The sequence below is a fragment of the Gobius niger genome (assembly GCF_951799975.1).
Source record: "Gobius niger genome assembly, chromosome: 4".
Taxonomy (NCBI): domain Eukaryota; kingdom Metazoa; phylum Chordata; class Actinopteri; order Gobiiformes; family Gobiidae; genus Gobius; species Gobius niger.
The window spans coordinates 36,722,520-36,737,979 of record NC_136855.1 but is presented as its reverse complement, the minus strand read 5'-3'; the positions used below and the strand labels follow the sequence as shown (position 1 = coordinate 36,737,979).

At 41.7% G+C, this 15,460-nt stretch overlaps 1 protein-coding gene across 2 annotated transcripts in view; it reads right to left on the bottom strand.

Moving 5' to 3' along the window:
• luzp2 (leucine zipper protein 2) overlaps window positions 1-15,460 on the bottom strand; it is a 203,086-nt gene that overhangs the window by 31,010 nt on the left and 156,616 nt on the right. The window contains exon 6 of one of the 2 annotated variants that reach the window (XM_079554744.1): window positions 6,007-6,081. In XM_079554744.1, the coding sequence (XP_079410870.1) occupies window positions 6,007-6,081 (75 nt within the window). The remainder of the gene's footprint in view (window positions 1-6,006; window positions 6,082-15,460) is intronic. The other variant, XM_079554745.1, reaches the window with a different exon arrangement.

Genomic DNA, 15,460 nt, shown 5'->3' with positions numbered 1-15,460 from the left:
GGTTTATCCATTGAAGAATCGCCTCTCGCTCAAGTTATTTAAGTTTTGCTCTCGTGAAACAGCTCATGGCCCGGTTTTCAAGTGCCTCAGACAAAGAGCTCTGCAAACGCACACAGCCCGCTCAAAAATGCAAAGTGGCCTTTTAGAAATAACAGATGTTCAATTAACAGAGATTAGAGTGGGTTGTTCAGGATCATTCATTACTAAAATGTACAGCGACGCTCGTGCCAGTTTACTGCATTCAAAAGCCTGGGAAGAACGAATTACACAAGGTCGTTCAGTTCAGACTCGCTTTATAAAAACTCAATCTAAATGTGCTCAGTGGTCGTTTAAGTCGCACTGGTGTCATTGAGGCTAATCTGCTGTGTGCAAGGTAGACTTTTACCTACAGCGACTGTGGATTTCTATTAACATTCAGTATCTTCTGTAGACGCACGTTGCATATCTTCACTATTGGCCAATGTGACCCACTGAACGAAGCTGCAAGCTGAAACTGTCCAAGATCAGGAGGAGCTCATGCAGACCAATGGAAACCCACAGCTGAAGAAGCCTCTTGGATGAGAATTGAAATGTTTTTTTTACCCAGTGGCCTCATTTATAGAGAACACGTCCTCTGCGCCATATGTGCGATTTATGAAATGTCCGACTCTAGTTCCAGCTCCCGTTTCGGGCTTTACGTCGAATCAGATCTCAAAGCCATGTTTTTGTTCCAGCAACATCTCAAATCTCTTTACAAATTGCCTGCCTCCAAGCATAGTTTGAAAAAAACAACAACAGTACATGCCTTTATACTGCCTGTACATCTGTTAAGTAGTGACTTCACAGCTCTACTTCCGGAGTCCTATATGCGAGAAACTACAAAAAACTCTTTAAAGGAATAGGCCACCGTTTTTATATACTGTGATATGCTCTTACCTCACTTTAGACGTGTTAATATATCCCCGTCTGGTCTTTGTCCGTGTGCTCTGTCAGGCAAACGGAGCACATACGCAGCCTCTCCCACATGTCACATAGCTCCAAAAAAGCTCACGATAGAAGCTACCAAGCTCTTCCACGTGTTCCCTATTTAAATAAAGTTACGTGAAGTGTTTTCATGCGAAGTATATTTACACAGAAATGTAGCATGTCGATTTTATAAGCAAATAAAAAGGGGGACTATATTGTGAGGCGTAATGATACGAGGAGCAAAACGTCCGCGCAGTAACTCCTAAAGACTTCCCCCGCTCACTTCCGTCAATAACCTTTAGGAGTTACTGCGCGGACGTTTTACTCCTCGTATCATTACGCCTCACAATATAGTCCCCCTTTTTATTTGCTTATAAAATCGACACGTTACATTTCTGTGTAAATATACTTCGCATGAAAACACTTCACGTAACTTTATTTAAATAGGGAACACGTGGAAGAGCTTGGTAGCTTCTATCGTGAGCTTTTTTGGAGCTATGTGACATGTGGGAGAGGCTGCGTATGTGCTGCGTTTGACTGACAGAGCGCACGGACAAAGACCAGACGGGGATATATTAACACGTCTAAAGTGAGGTAAGAACATATCACAGTATGTAAAAACGGTGGCCTATTCCTTTAATACAACAATCAATATTTCTGAAACTCAACGGGGATTGACTGAACATACAGTACTTATTTCTCAGACTCATTAGCCAAAAATGCCGCACCTACTGCTAAAAAGGTATTATTTACTAAAATCGGCACTTCCGGTTTAGCGGAGATAAATGCTAACGGCGGAGCAGCTACGCTAACCCCGGAAGTACCAACTTTAGTAAATAATACTTTTTTAGCAGTAGGTGCGGCATTTTTGGCTAATGAGTCTGAGAAATAAGTAGGTTCAGGTTACTCTCCGCTGAGTTTCTGAAATATTTATTGTGGTATTAAAGAGTTTTTTATGTTTTTTTTCTCGCATATTAGCCGGCATGCTAGGACCCGGAAGCGGAAGTCGTGACGTTACACTTAACAAATGTATATGGTGTGTTTGGGAACTTGGGCGAACGACTTCCCCAGTTGGGGAATGCACATGAACGCTCGCTCAACCGGGAAAACGACTGGGGAACTCGGGTCAAAACGAGCTTCCCGACTTCCGCACCTGACTGTGGAAATCAGCTGGTTTGTTCTTTTATTGTCTGATGTGAGCGTTTATTCACTGCTACTTTTTTGACTCTTGTGTTAGCTGTTGTCATCCTCGTAGTAACAAAATTGCGAGTGAAATGACTGACATCAATGTTAGCAAAAAGTTAATTTACGTGATGTTTTTAAAAACTAAAACCAACGTTTAGCTTTAGAGACGCTAACACATTTAAATGATTAGCTCAGCTCAGCGCTAATCAGTGATGAAAGTGACATCAAAATCCCCACTTTCCCATATAAAAACACATGACCACAAACCAACTGGGGATAATGACGTCACATCTCAGGAAAACGAGCTCCCTAGTCCACATGAATGCACCATTAGCCTCGAGATTGGACTCCTGTGATTCACTTTAATATGGGCCTGGTGCAGAGCGCTGCAGCTCGCCTGTGGACAGGTACCAAAAAGTGGGAGCATGTTAAGCCTTGTTTCTGGTCGTCCGTCAACTTCTCTCATCTGCGTTGAACGTACCTGGCAGCAAATCAGTGAGCTCCGTGTCCGTACCTACAGCTTTCATGAACTGAACTGAGTGGATGTCAGATACGTTCCAACGCAGATGGGAGGAGTTAACAGATGACCAGAAACTAGCTTGTTGCGATTGGTCCAGGCCATGTTTAAGTGAATTACAGTAGTCCAATCTCAAGGTTATAAAGGTATGTACTGTTTTTGGCCTTACCCTAGTTCTGGTGGCTTACCACAGGCTCCCTGTGACTTTTAGAATTTAGTTTAAATTTCTTTTACTTGTCTTTAAAGGGACTACACAGAGTTAAAAATGTTAAAATTAAGTATTTTCCTCCTCTACATGTTCCAGCAATGTCCTAATGCAGGGGCAGGCAAGTTTTTTCCATTTCTTTATTGTAAACAGACCGAGGGCCAAAGCCGCTGATTATTAGCCCAAAGTAAAGCACAACACTGGAAACATGACCATCTTAAATGAGATAAATGACTTAAAATTGCTTGAATTAAAGTTCTTCCATGTTGTATTTGAGTTGGTTTGAACTAATCCAAGATACAAACGCTAGCATCAAAGGAACAAGAATAAAACCCACTTGAAATCAGACAAATCATTGATTTTAACGTGAAATTACACAAAATTATCTGAATTAAGAGAATAACTACTACTAGAGGTTTTATCTCGTCTAAAACCAGACCAAATCTGCTCAAACCTTAGATTTAATCTCTTAATTCAAGTAGATTCATGTAATTTCTTCCTTGAAACGATTATTCTTATTCCAGTGCACTTCTTTCAAATGCCAGTGTTGAACATAATGTATGACCTAACTGGGTGTATTGACAGTATTTCTACCTTTGTTTCTCCCATTTAACCCTAATAGTGTTAAAAGTACTCTCTGATTTGTGTAATAAGGTTTCTCAAAATCATCTTGAGGGCCAGAGGTTCTGTGGAGACAGGCTTTCTGTAGCTGCGGCTAAACTTTGGAAAGGCCTTCCACAGCACATTAGACCTGCAGACAGTGGAGCATTTTAAAACTCTGCTAAAAATACCTTTTTTCTTGGACTGCAAGAAACAAACAGAAGCATTTCACCCCCTACTTTTTATATTGTTATTAGCAGTTTAATGTTTAATGTATATTAGTCAGTTTATCTTGAGTGTGTGTGTTGTTTTCCCTTTGCTCAATAGTTATTTTGAAATGTGCTATAGAAATAAACTCTCTTTACAAATTGCCTGCCTCAAAACATATTGCATCATGATTGCGGCATTTCAATTGGAAGGTTTGCTACAACCAACAAAACACGAGTTTCAGTCAACTTTGCTACAGTTCGTAAGTGTTAATGATATAGACTGGTCTTTCAGCCCTTTTTGTGGAAGTACTCCTCAGTACAGCGAGCTGGAGGCGTGAGGCGGGGAAGGTTCAATCATGCAGCCGACACATTCACCTCACTCATCTCTTTCACGGGTCATTGGATTAAACGGATAATCTCATCTCTTTGTCGGTGGTCCAGTCTCTCGCACCATTTGCACAGATGATTGGGGGAGATGACACTATTTCACTGTAAATGACTGAATCAACATGGTCCAGTACATTGTTCTTGAGTCCCGGTCCCACAGCATATGGCCGCAGGTAATCGCTTGCAAATCAGCTTTCCGCTTTTCAGAATTTCAACGAGACTCCTGACTTTCTTTGCTATTTGTGAACGTCTAAAAGCCTTTCCACACAAACCTGATAATGTCTTGTTTGGTGTGATCAGGTTTGTTTTATTGGTGAGAACAACACCATCTAAAGTAGTCACAGACTGTTTGGGGCTTGATTGTGGTGACTGTGTTTGTAGAGTCTCCCGTCTCCTGGTCCCAGTGACTGACTATGCACAAACTCTCACACTTTTCTCATCTAATATAAGAATCCTTTCTGTCAGTGATATAACCCTATCAGCATTGATGTGATAGACTCATGAGTAGAGGTCCGATATATCTCCTGAAAAGAGATAGAGACTTAAAGTTTTTTTGCATTGGACAGAGCTCATCCCACAAGTCACAAGTTTGTACACCTCTGATTCTCTGACCATATTTTATATATTCTATTGAGCAGACTTTTGCTGCTAAATTTGTCTTTTAAAGAAGCTCCCTCTGAAGTAGAGGTGGGAACCTCTGGGCACCCTTACGATACGATACGATAAGCGATACATGGCTTACGATAACAATTATCTCACAATACGCAATTGTGCAATAATAACGTTACATCATGATAAAAAAAAGCCTTCATTTTAACATACTACGCACACATATACATTTCTTGCCATGTGCTTTGTACCTAGTTTTCTGTAAATAACTTGTCCCCGACTTACACACTGAAGATGGGTCTATAGATCTGTCAGTGACATTTACATTTAAATAAACCACCGTCCTATTTCAAAAGGAATAATAAACTCTTTTTTTTTATAATTATAAATAAGATGATCATTAAAAGTAAAATGTATGTGTGAGTGTTTGGTGCTTAAAACTGTCGTGCTGCCCCCTGCTGTCCTGACTGAATTCTTGATCATTATTGGCCTCTATTGACTGTGAAAATAGTGGAGCACTGCTGCCTCATTAACATGCATGATGTTGCTCATTAATATGCATGGTGTTATCAAAAGTATCGATATCGAAAAAGAAATCAATCATATCGTCCAGGAAAATATCACGATATATCGGAAAATCGATATATTTTCACACTCCTACACTGAAGTATCCACTAAATTTGAATTCCCTGATTAAATCAGCCCTATTCCCCTAATAAAGCGCCCCTGCTGTCACAGTTCAACACTGACACGTTGCACAGTTTACAAGCAGGATACACTGGATTACAGACATTTTTAAAAATGAGCCAAAGATATTGGCAGTGCATATTGGCATTGCCCAAATAAAGTCCTCCAAAATCGGCATCGACCTTAGAAAAGCCCATATTGGTCGACCTCTACTCGTGAGGTTTATGAGGCTTTTTTAAATGGGGTTATTCTTTGTGATTATAGCAAAGTAAAATGGCTACTTTGGCCATTGGACTGGTAAAAAACCTGTGATAAATAAAAAAAAGTCTTGAAGAAATCTATGTGGAATGGGCTCAAAACTAGAATCGTCCAGGCTGAACCTGATACTGTATAAATGACATTTCACTCTCATGACTTGTGATTGGTTGATGTCCAACTTACCTACGAAAAAAAAAAAAATCGCACTCAGGGAACATAGGTAGTCACCCATCCTAGCAACCTGCCAACGACCCATCTCCCAATCGTATGCTCAGTTTGGTAAGACCTACCAAACTGAAGGATGACCCTACTGAAAATGTTTTAGGTTAAGGTGAAAGTGAAGCTGGACACAAGACATTTCAGACAGTGTATAGAACATTTGAACATTGGAACAAAGGGCCTACCCTGGAGCTCACCTCCTCAGCGTAGGCGTCGCAGAGTTTGTTCCCCGAGAGGAGTTTGTTCTTCAGGCTCTTGTTCTGGAAAACACAGACGCACCAGGTTAGAGAATGCGCTGGACTGAGTCAACAAAAGGAGGATCACAGAGCTCGGATCCATGGCTTCGGGTAACGCTCGGATGAAGGTTGGCCTCTCACTTCCTGCATCTCATCTGCTGCGTCGCTTGTCGAAAACAGGACAATACATTTCAGACACCAGACAGTGACCAGACAGCTACACTGTGTGGAATGTGAACAGTTTTGGGAACACGGTTTGGCAATACGTTGTTCATGAATCAGCATTTAGTTCACATTATGCCTTTCAGGAGATGTGACTGTGGACCCAGTGGAACCAGAAGTTTTAGATTTCTGCAGGGAAGACATTATCTTAATACAACGTTAGCATTTTGCTAATGGTGGCCATTCAGACCACAGTTTCCATTAGAGGAGATGTTTTTATACTCATTATGGATTGATATCCTTTCTGTCCCCTGGCATTACTGTATATTGTCTTATAAACTAATAAAGAGTAGAGCTGGGTAGCGTTACATTTTTCACCCCCGATACCTGAACAACACTTTTTTCGATCCCTGTACAAAAAAATGTGTCATCTAGAACCTGAAAACCGAACAATGTCATTTATTCCACAAAAGAAACTATTACATTTGTATAATTTATTTGAGCAAGCAAGTAACTTCCTTTAACACTGCTCCTGGACCAACAGGCATCAAAGCTTGGCACCTGCTTTTGATACTTTTATTTTTTTGATGCCAGTAGGACCTACCCCTCCTGGAACCGCCACCGTAACGCGGTGGAGGGGTTTGAGCACACGAATGATCCTGGAGCTCTGTTGTCGGGGGCTTCGTTACCCTGGTAGGGTCTCCTATGGCAAACAGGTCTTTGGTGACGGGTCAGACAAAGAGCGGTTCAGAAGCCCCTTATGAGAGAACAAGAGGCCCGGTTTAAATCCTGAGGCTGTCCTTCTGTGGACCCACCACCTGCAGGAGGAGCCATGAGGGGCTGGTGCAAAGAGATCACGACCCAGAAACGGAAAAGTGGAAGAAAATGGATGGATGGATGGATGGATGGATGGATGTATGGATGGACAGTAATACCTAAACTGCTTTTTTCTCCCCAATACCATACTAGTATTGTTTAATGGTACTAATCTCTAAGAAAGAGTGTCTGCAGCGTGTTAGGAACGATGATAAGTAACATTAATATTAAAAACAAACCCATGGTGCAGGTTAGTAGTTGTTAACCAGAACGTATTGTTGGTGTCAGAAGTTCATCAACAATACGTGGGTGTTCACTAAAACCAATCTGTAGTGGGTCAAAAGCAACAATTCATTGGAGATTTATCTACTTAGAGAGCAGGAAAACATGACCCAAGCCTGTTAAAAGATTGGTGCTACATTGTCTGGTCATGAGTTCATCTTTGCAGGCCTGTTTGCTTACATCAACAAGGAGAATACTTTGTTTTACATCATCACAACACATTGGATCATGGCTTGTCATCCTATGAAACTGCAGGCCTCCATGCATTACCACTCCACCTGCACACTGCCCTCGAAGTTTGGACGATAACTACAATTTAAACTCAGCTAGCTCCCTTTTTCGGTTTGAAAATGAGAAATATACTGTATATGAAAAAAAAGGTATCAAAACGCAATGATGAATGATTTCGGAGGACTTGTTTTGCGAGGCTCCAAGTTACTGCGGAAAAGTATTGCTTCTTATAATAGCACAAAGCTGTAGGAGGAGGCTGTTGACTGACTCTGGTTCGTTATTGCTGACTGAGAGGAAAACATTTATTGCCACGAGGATGAATGAAGCCTTTCGCGGCTCAATTTAAAATCTCTATGAACTCAGCATGCGACTTATGGAATTTTATGGTGTGTTCAATGGGTGTAGTAAAACTAGCTTCTGGAAACTCGTAAACTTCAAAATGAGAATGTAGTGTCTATGAGTAAAAGTCTCCTGTGTCCCTGCTTCACACACCACCAGACGGAGAGGTTAGGCTAGGGATGGGACGATACACAATCATAAAAATGCAATTAATCGGTCGCCACATTTTCTTGAAAACCGTGCTAGAAGATGATCGCTAAGTACACCAGACACTACTGCTGATCCCTCTGCTTTAAGTACCTCAATTGTAAGATGTGGCGTTAGACCACAAGGGGGCCCCCACTCCCCCAATCAGCGAGCCCTCTGCTGCTGTCGTGGCAGGAGGACAGTGAACGAGGTGGTGAATAACTCCACACTCAAGACTTTACTCACAGACGAAAAAAGTCTGAGGTGTGGGATTTTTGTGGGTTGACAGCAAAAGATGAAACTCCCACATGCAGAACATGTCAAAGAAATGAATCTGCGCCGAAAGCTAATGCTACCAACTTGCAAGTACACCCATCTGAGAGACAACCGCCTGCATCCATCCATCCATCTTCTTCCACTTGTCCGTTGCCGGGTCGTGGGGGCAGCTGTTGGAGCAGCCCAAATCACATTGCACCAGCCCCTTATGGCTCCTCCTGCAGGTGGTGGGTCCACGGGAGGACAGCCTCACGATTAACCGGGCCTGTTGGTTTCTCATAAGGGGCTTCTGAACCGCTCTTTGTCTGACCCGTCACCTAGGACCTGTGTGCCATGGGAGACCCTATCAGGGACACGAAGCCCCCGACAACAGAGCTCCCAGGATCATGTGGGTGCTCAAACCCCTCCACCACGTTAAGGTGGCGGCTCCAGGAGGGGACAACCGCCTGCATCATTTGCAAAACTAGACAGGCAAACTTAGCATGAGTAACATAACATTGTGAATTAAACGTGCTTCATCTTTCTCAGTTATTAATAATAATAACATGCTGAAGAGCGTTATGTGGATAAATAACTCACATACTCTTGGCTGTGGAGTGCAGGACTCAAAAGCGAAACTGAGAGCCTAATTATAGCTACACAGGACCAAGCTCTAAATACACGATACCACCAGAAGAACGTGATGGGCATGCAGGTCAGCAGTGTGGAGAGGGTGTAGAGACCATCAGTCATATAGCGTCTGTCAGCAAAATGTTGGCTCCAAAAGAGTATCTGGAGGTTGGAACCGACCGCCATTGGGCACTATGCCAAAGAATGGGTAGGGGACAAGTGAGAAGTGGTACGAACACAAAACTGAGGGCTGTGTGCTGATGTGGGACATGACCATCCCTACAGACCGTACTATCACGGCAAATCGGCCAGACATTGTGCTCCATGACAAGAACAACAAAATGTGCTCTTTGATTGATGTGGCTATACCAGATGACACAAACATCTCAAAGAAAGAAGTGGAGAAAATCACAAAGTATCGAGATCTGGAGATGGAAATGTGGAACACCAAAACTGGAATCATGCCAGTAGTATTTGGAGCTGTAGGAACTGCCAAGAAACGGCTCCAAGAGCACCTGGATAAACTCCCTTGCAGAATCATCAGTGGCAGAGAAATACAAAAGACGGTGCTGTTGGGGACTGCCCGCGTACTTCGAAGAGTCCGTGGCTGAAGACCTGAGCCAAACCTGAGGGACCTGGTTGGCGCCTGGTGAACGAACCAGCTTAAATGCTGAGATGATGATATTTATTGTATTTTATGGCACCTTTCATGTCACCCAAGGACACCTTACAATTAAGAACACAACAATACAAAATGTAAAACCACAAATAAAATCACAGTGCATGGGCAGATGTAAACAGTTGGTTAATGTGGTGGGGCAGGTGGAACCGGGTTTTGTGGACAGATATAGCTGTGTATCATCAGCATAACAACGTTTGCCAATCTTTACCAGGCAGCAAAGTCAAGTGATTGATCTCTGATGCTACAGTAGCAAGTAGCATCTCGTGGCTCTACTGTATTGTTTCTTTTGAAATAATAATGACACAACCTAAGCCTTGACGTTTATAAAGGGCTGCCGTACAATGCCAGCGATGAAGCACTCTCGATTGTGGCGAGGAAAAGAGCAGCTGGTTTTCGTTCTATACTTCGAACTTACAGCAAAAGAAGAGTTGAATATGTTGTTTCTTACTTTATGTAGGTCTCGCTCAATACGACATTTCTGTAATTCTTGCAATTATTTTGGCCAAGACATTCATGCACCAGGCACCGCCTAAGACAAAAGATATTAGGAACAAGAAGGAAGTTGTCCTGCTTGAATGCTGGACTTTAACTTGAAATGTTTACCATTATGAACGCCTGCTTCCTTCCAGAACTGAATGACAGGCCTTGAAAAGTCCATAAAGAAATATCCTGCATGTGCCAATTCTCAGACTGTCAGAGAGAGAGAGATGTCCACACTTTTCCACCGTGTCCCTCTGAAGATTATTTACTGCCCGTCAACATCAACTCCCACGCTTGGCCACAGTCACATCAACTTTAAACATCATAACTTTTAATGGGCCATCAAATTCACCAGTCAGAACACATTACCCAACTTTTCTGTTCCATTAAATACTGCACCGGCAAATAAATCACCCCTCTGTGTGGCATGACATTTGGAATTTAGACCAGGCCTGGCGTCACAGTGAAGAGGTGGGGAAGTCACAGTAGGTTTGAGATGAAGAGTTCAAAGGACATTAGCGTGAAGACATGAACACCCGTTTTATATTTTTAATTGTAGGTTTGTTTTTACATCATTTTCTCCTCACTTCACTTTCATTTGAACACTTTTGTTTCCTGATATTCTGCAAAAAAAAGTGGGAGTGAAGTATTTTGAAATGAGAAGCAGCTTGGCTTAAGGTCCAGGTGAACGTCCTGTTCCCCTTGTCCCCTTGGAGAATATTGTTCTCTACAGAACACAGGAAGCTGGTACAGGACTCAAACCCGAGACCAGGGCTGAACGATTTAGTTTCTCATATTGATCACGCGATCTGATTTTTTCAAAATAAAAATAAATACATGTAGCTGATTCATAAACTTAGACAAATCTTTTATTCAACCCTCAGCTCAAACTAAAACAAATGTTTTCCTCCAGTTTGATTTTAAAGGGACTATACAGAGTTTAAAAATGTTAAAATTACATATTTTCCTCCCCCTACATGTTTCAACAATGTCCTAATGTGTAAAATGAGCCCAGACAAATTTACCACAACTGCCTCTAAAATCCTGCCCTGTCACTCAAAAAGTTGTTAATTCGGGTCCGAAGTGCCGTCATGCACGAGCTTAATATAGAAGGTGCAGTTACATGTATGGCCTGAGGTGGCAGTAGTGAGTATAAAATGGCTAACTTGCATCTAGTCCCTTTAAAGCTCAGCTATACTCCTGGAATTTATGTTTGTCAGTAGTGAGCCCTGTTGCCCCCGCCCTGACTCTCCCCTTCACCCTTCACTCCCCTCCACACGCTGCTGTTGTGATACGTTCAAAGACAGAAGGGAAGTATCAATAATCTTGTGTGCAACACACATTATCAGCAGAATAAATAAAATATGTAGCAAAGTAAACATTTTGAGACCTATATTTATTTGCTGAGCTGCAACTTTCCTGTAAGTCTGCTGTTACAGCCCCAGGCTTCCCAGGCCAGCAGACATTTTTGTATGTGTTCCTTTGTGTCAGAAAATATTGTGTATGTTTTCTAGGAACACTTGTTTTAGAGTCTAGATGCAAGTTGCAATTTTTATACTCGCTACTGCCACCTCAGGTCTTACGCGTAACTGCAGGTTCTTTATTAAGCTCGTGCATGACGGCACTTTGGACCCGAATTAACAACTTTTTGAGCGACAGTGCAGGATTTTAGAGGCAGTTGTGGTGAACAGGTCTGAGCTCATTCTACACATTAGGACATTGGTGGAACATGGGGAGGAAAATACATAATTTTAACATTTTCAAACTCTGTATAGTCCCTTTAAGGTTAAGTTTTGCTACACCTTTTGTTAACTTTACCTTTGACACTTGTTTGATTACATTACAACTATATTTACATCTTGTTTTTTGTTGCTTCCCTCTACCCTATCAGAGCTGGGTTGTAGCAGGTTTTTTGCTCAAATTTAATTTTGTTTAAAATTTACAGGGCAAAGCTTTGAATTCCCGCAACCTTCGAACCCCTCATACACTTCCGGTGTGTGATTTATAAAAAATATGATTTTTATAATCCAGGATCTACAGTATAATGAAACTGACTTAAAGGGGCTAGATGCAAGTTAGCCATTTTATACTCACTACTGCCACCTCAGGTCTTCCACGTAACTGCAGCTTCTATATTAAGCTCGTGCATGACGGCACTTCGGACCTCATTCTACACATTAGGACATGGCTGGAAAAGCATTATCATCCAAAAGACTAAGACTAAAACTTAAAGGGCTGCCAAAAACAACCCTGGAAGACTGAAGCGAAACAACCATTCCAGTCCAGTCAAATAAAATCTCTTCGATGATGGAAATTCCTGAACGTCTCGGAGCACACGCAAACATTATTTTGAGAAGAAAATTGTAACGTCAATGTTACAGACTTTGAAAATGTTACAGCAAAGGCCTTTCTGGCAACAACCGGCGCAGTCCAAAGACCAGCCAACAGCTACAGGACTCCTACCAAACGTGTAAAGCAGCATGAGTCCATCAGAGCAGCCCCCCCACTGCGCCTGACTTCTCCAGAGTTATTACAACACAATTATGTTTGCTGTTCAGTCCGCTCTATTTATCTCTTTGTTTTGGCAGCGCTGGCGTGTACATTACAGCGTGGCTTATAGTAATGAGCTTTAGACGGGGGCCTGGGATCTAGCCGTTACTGGAACACAAACGGAACAATGGGCACTTCCTCCCCCGGCGGGTCCTAATGGCCGCTGTAAAAGCGACTGAAGCCCTCATTTAAAAGTCATTGGCGAACAGTTCATTACAAAGTCAAATTCACGGCGGGTTTATGGGTCATTTGTCCAGTTAACCAGATCCGCAGCGGGGGACTGACAGGGGTGAGCAGCTCCTACCGTGGAAATGACCCTCTTCGCGACACTCCGGTGGATAGACTTACTTAAAACAACGTGGGAAAATACATGCGCAATGAGGACTCAAAAGTGGGTCTGGTTGCCTGGTTGATTGCTCAATGAGGACTTATAGTACGGCGAGGCACTGCAAACGAATAGATGGAAAAACATAGAATTAGTAAAGATGCACCGATCTCGCTTTTTTGCTTCCAATATCGACACTGGAGGTTTGGGTATCTGCCAATCTCCAATACTAACCGACACAAAGAGACATTCTTAAAAGTAAACGTCCCTCTTTTCTCCAGCGTGAGATCAATAAAGTCTTCTTGTGAATGAGATGTTCCATATCAATTACATCTATTCATAAACTAATGGAAAAATATTACACAAGAATCACAGGACTTTTCACTAAATGTCCTTGGGCATCAGACAGGCTTCAGGTTGCATTAATACAAACAACTCACATAAAGTGATTTAATAATTACAACTTGTGAATCAAAAATGTGTTGGATCAGTTATTCTTTAAAGGATCTGTATCCTGCTATTTTAGCCATTCCAAAGTAAAGTATAGGCATTTATAGGATATACTCTGCCTCTACCACTATGGAGCATTCATTTTTATGAAAAACATAAGTATTTATCACAGTATTAGAAATGCTCAGAACTGCGTGAATGAAGCCCAGAACCACTCTGAGGGTGTTTTTTAATAAGGAAATAGCTTAACGTTTAAGCTTAATGTTTAAAAGCTCCAAAAAGTCGATTTTGCATGATACAGGACCTTTACCAGCATTTCATAAACTAAAATACAAACACTTGGCCACTTGAGCGGTGGTTGTTTTATTTTATTATCCAAACGGTTCAGTCACAGCTTTGTTTAGTTGACGTTAGCATGCTAGCCGCTATCACTAGCATGCTAGCCATTATCATTAGCATAGTGTTGCTAATGACGCAGCGACTAAAAATACATTTGCAGCGGTTAAAACTGATTTCGGTTCTAAGCTTCAAAATGCCATACAGTATTCAATATTCAGATATTGATCGGTTCATCCCTATAAATTAGAGATATCAAATTGAAACTTTTGCCCTTTCCTTTTGGCGGCAGAATCTAACTAAACAATTGAGCCAGGATTGAAGTTATTTTTCTGAAGGATACCACATGCTCATACTCATTAATGTGTCCTGAGAAGCAGATACCACTTGCGGCGCAGCTCTCTGCTGAGGAAAACATGGCAGAGCGACAGGCTGGAGAATGCAGAATACAATATCCCACATAGAGCTGACTTTATGACAGACTACACTCCCTAAATAAGAGTCTCTCCTTGATTTTAACCAGTGTTAAATGTTGTCTTCATTACGCCTCGGTGCTGGGTCTGCAGTGTTTGCAAGTCGAGCAGGCTAATGTTACTAATAAGCTGCGAACGAGTCTGGCGATTCTGAGCCGCTTCCTGCCCAGGGCTTCAATTCATCTGTAAAACTAACCCAGCCACTAAAAACTAACTGCTAAATAAAGAGATACAGCAAGATAAGCAAACACACGGGATCATCACACAAAGCTGTAGTAAGGCTAATACAAAAAGAGTAGTAGTAGTAGTAGTAAAACATAAATGAATGCAGTACAAGCATTGAGTAACTTTTGGACATGGGCTGTTCTGTCTATGACAGTCACAGTGTGGACATAAATATCTTGATTTACATTCTTCATAATAATAATGCATTGGTTTTATATAGCGCTTTTCTGGACACTCAAAGACGCCTTCCATTGCATTATTCGTTCACTTCATACTTGATGGTGGTAAGCTACTATTGTAGCCACAGCTGCCCTGGGGTAGACTGATGGAAGCGAGGCAACCAGTCTGCGACATCGGCTCCTCCGACCACCACCAACCACTCACTACATTCACTCAGGCTTCCTGGTGTTACCAGACGGTCTCCCATCCAAGAACCGACCAGGCCCTTCCCTGCTTAGCTTCCCAGGTCTGACAGGATCGGGCAGAGCAAAGGCGGTCTGGCCATGTGGCAGCTGTCATAAATCAACAATGTGAGAACACAATGAACATATTTTATTGAAAATATTATATTGAATGACAAATAAATACAATAAAATGGCATATCCTTAATTCTGATATAACTTTTCTTAAAACTTTGCTCAAGGAAATGTAAATAAGTAAAGCAACTAATTGCAAACCGATTTACTGTGAAAAAGTCAGTCAATATATCGTCTATCAACTGCAAGTAGTTGATTAGTCAGAGATTTTTTTCAGAAAGAACTGTGAATATCTTGGTTCTGTAATAAGCTAGTTATTAGTGAAAAGCTAATATTTTGCCGTGTTTTTTGGGCTCTTCCTCAATAAATCAGGTTAGGAATTAGATCTTGAAGAATCCCCCAAAGCAAATCTTCAAAATATCACGAAGAACAAGACTGGAAAGTTTGGTGCAGCTAAAGTGGAGAGAAAGTTTAGTAATGTGTGAATGTGCTCGGTTAGTTATGA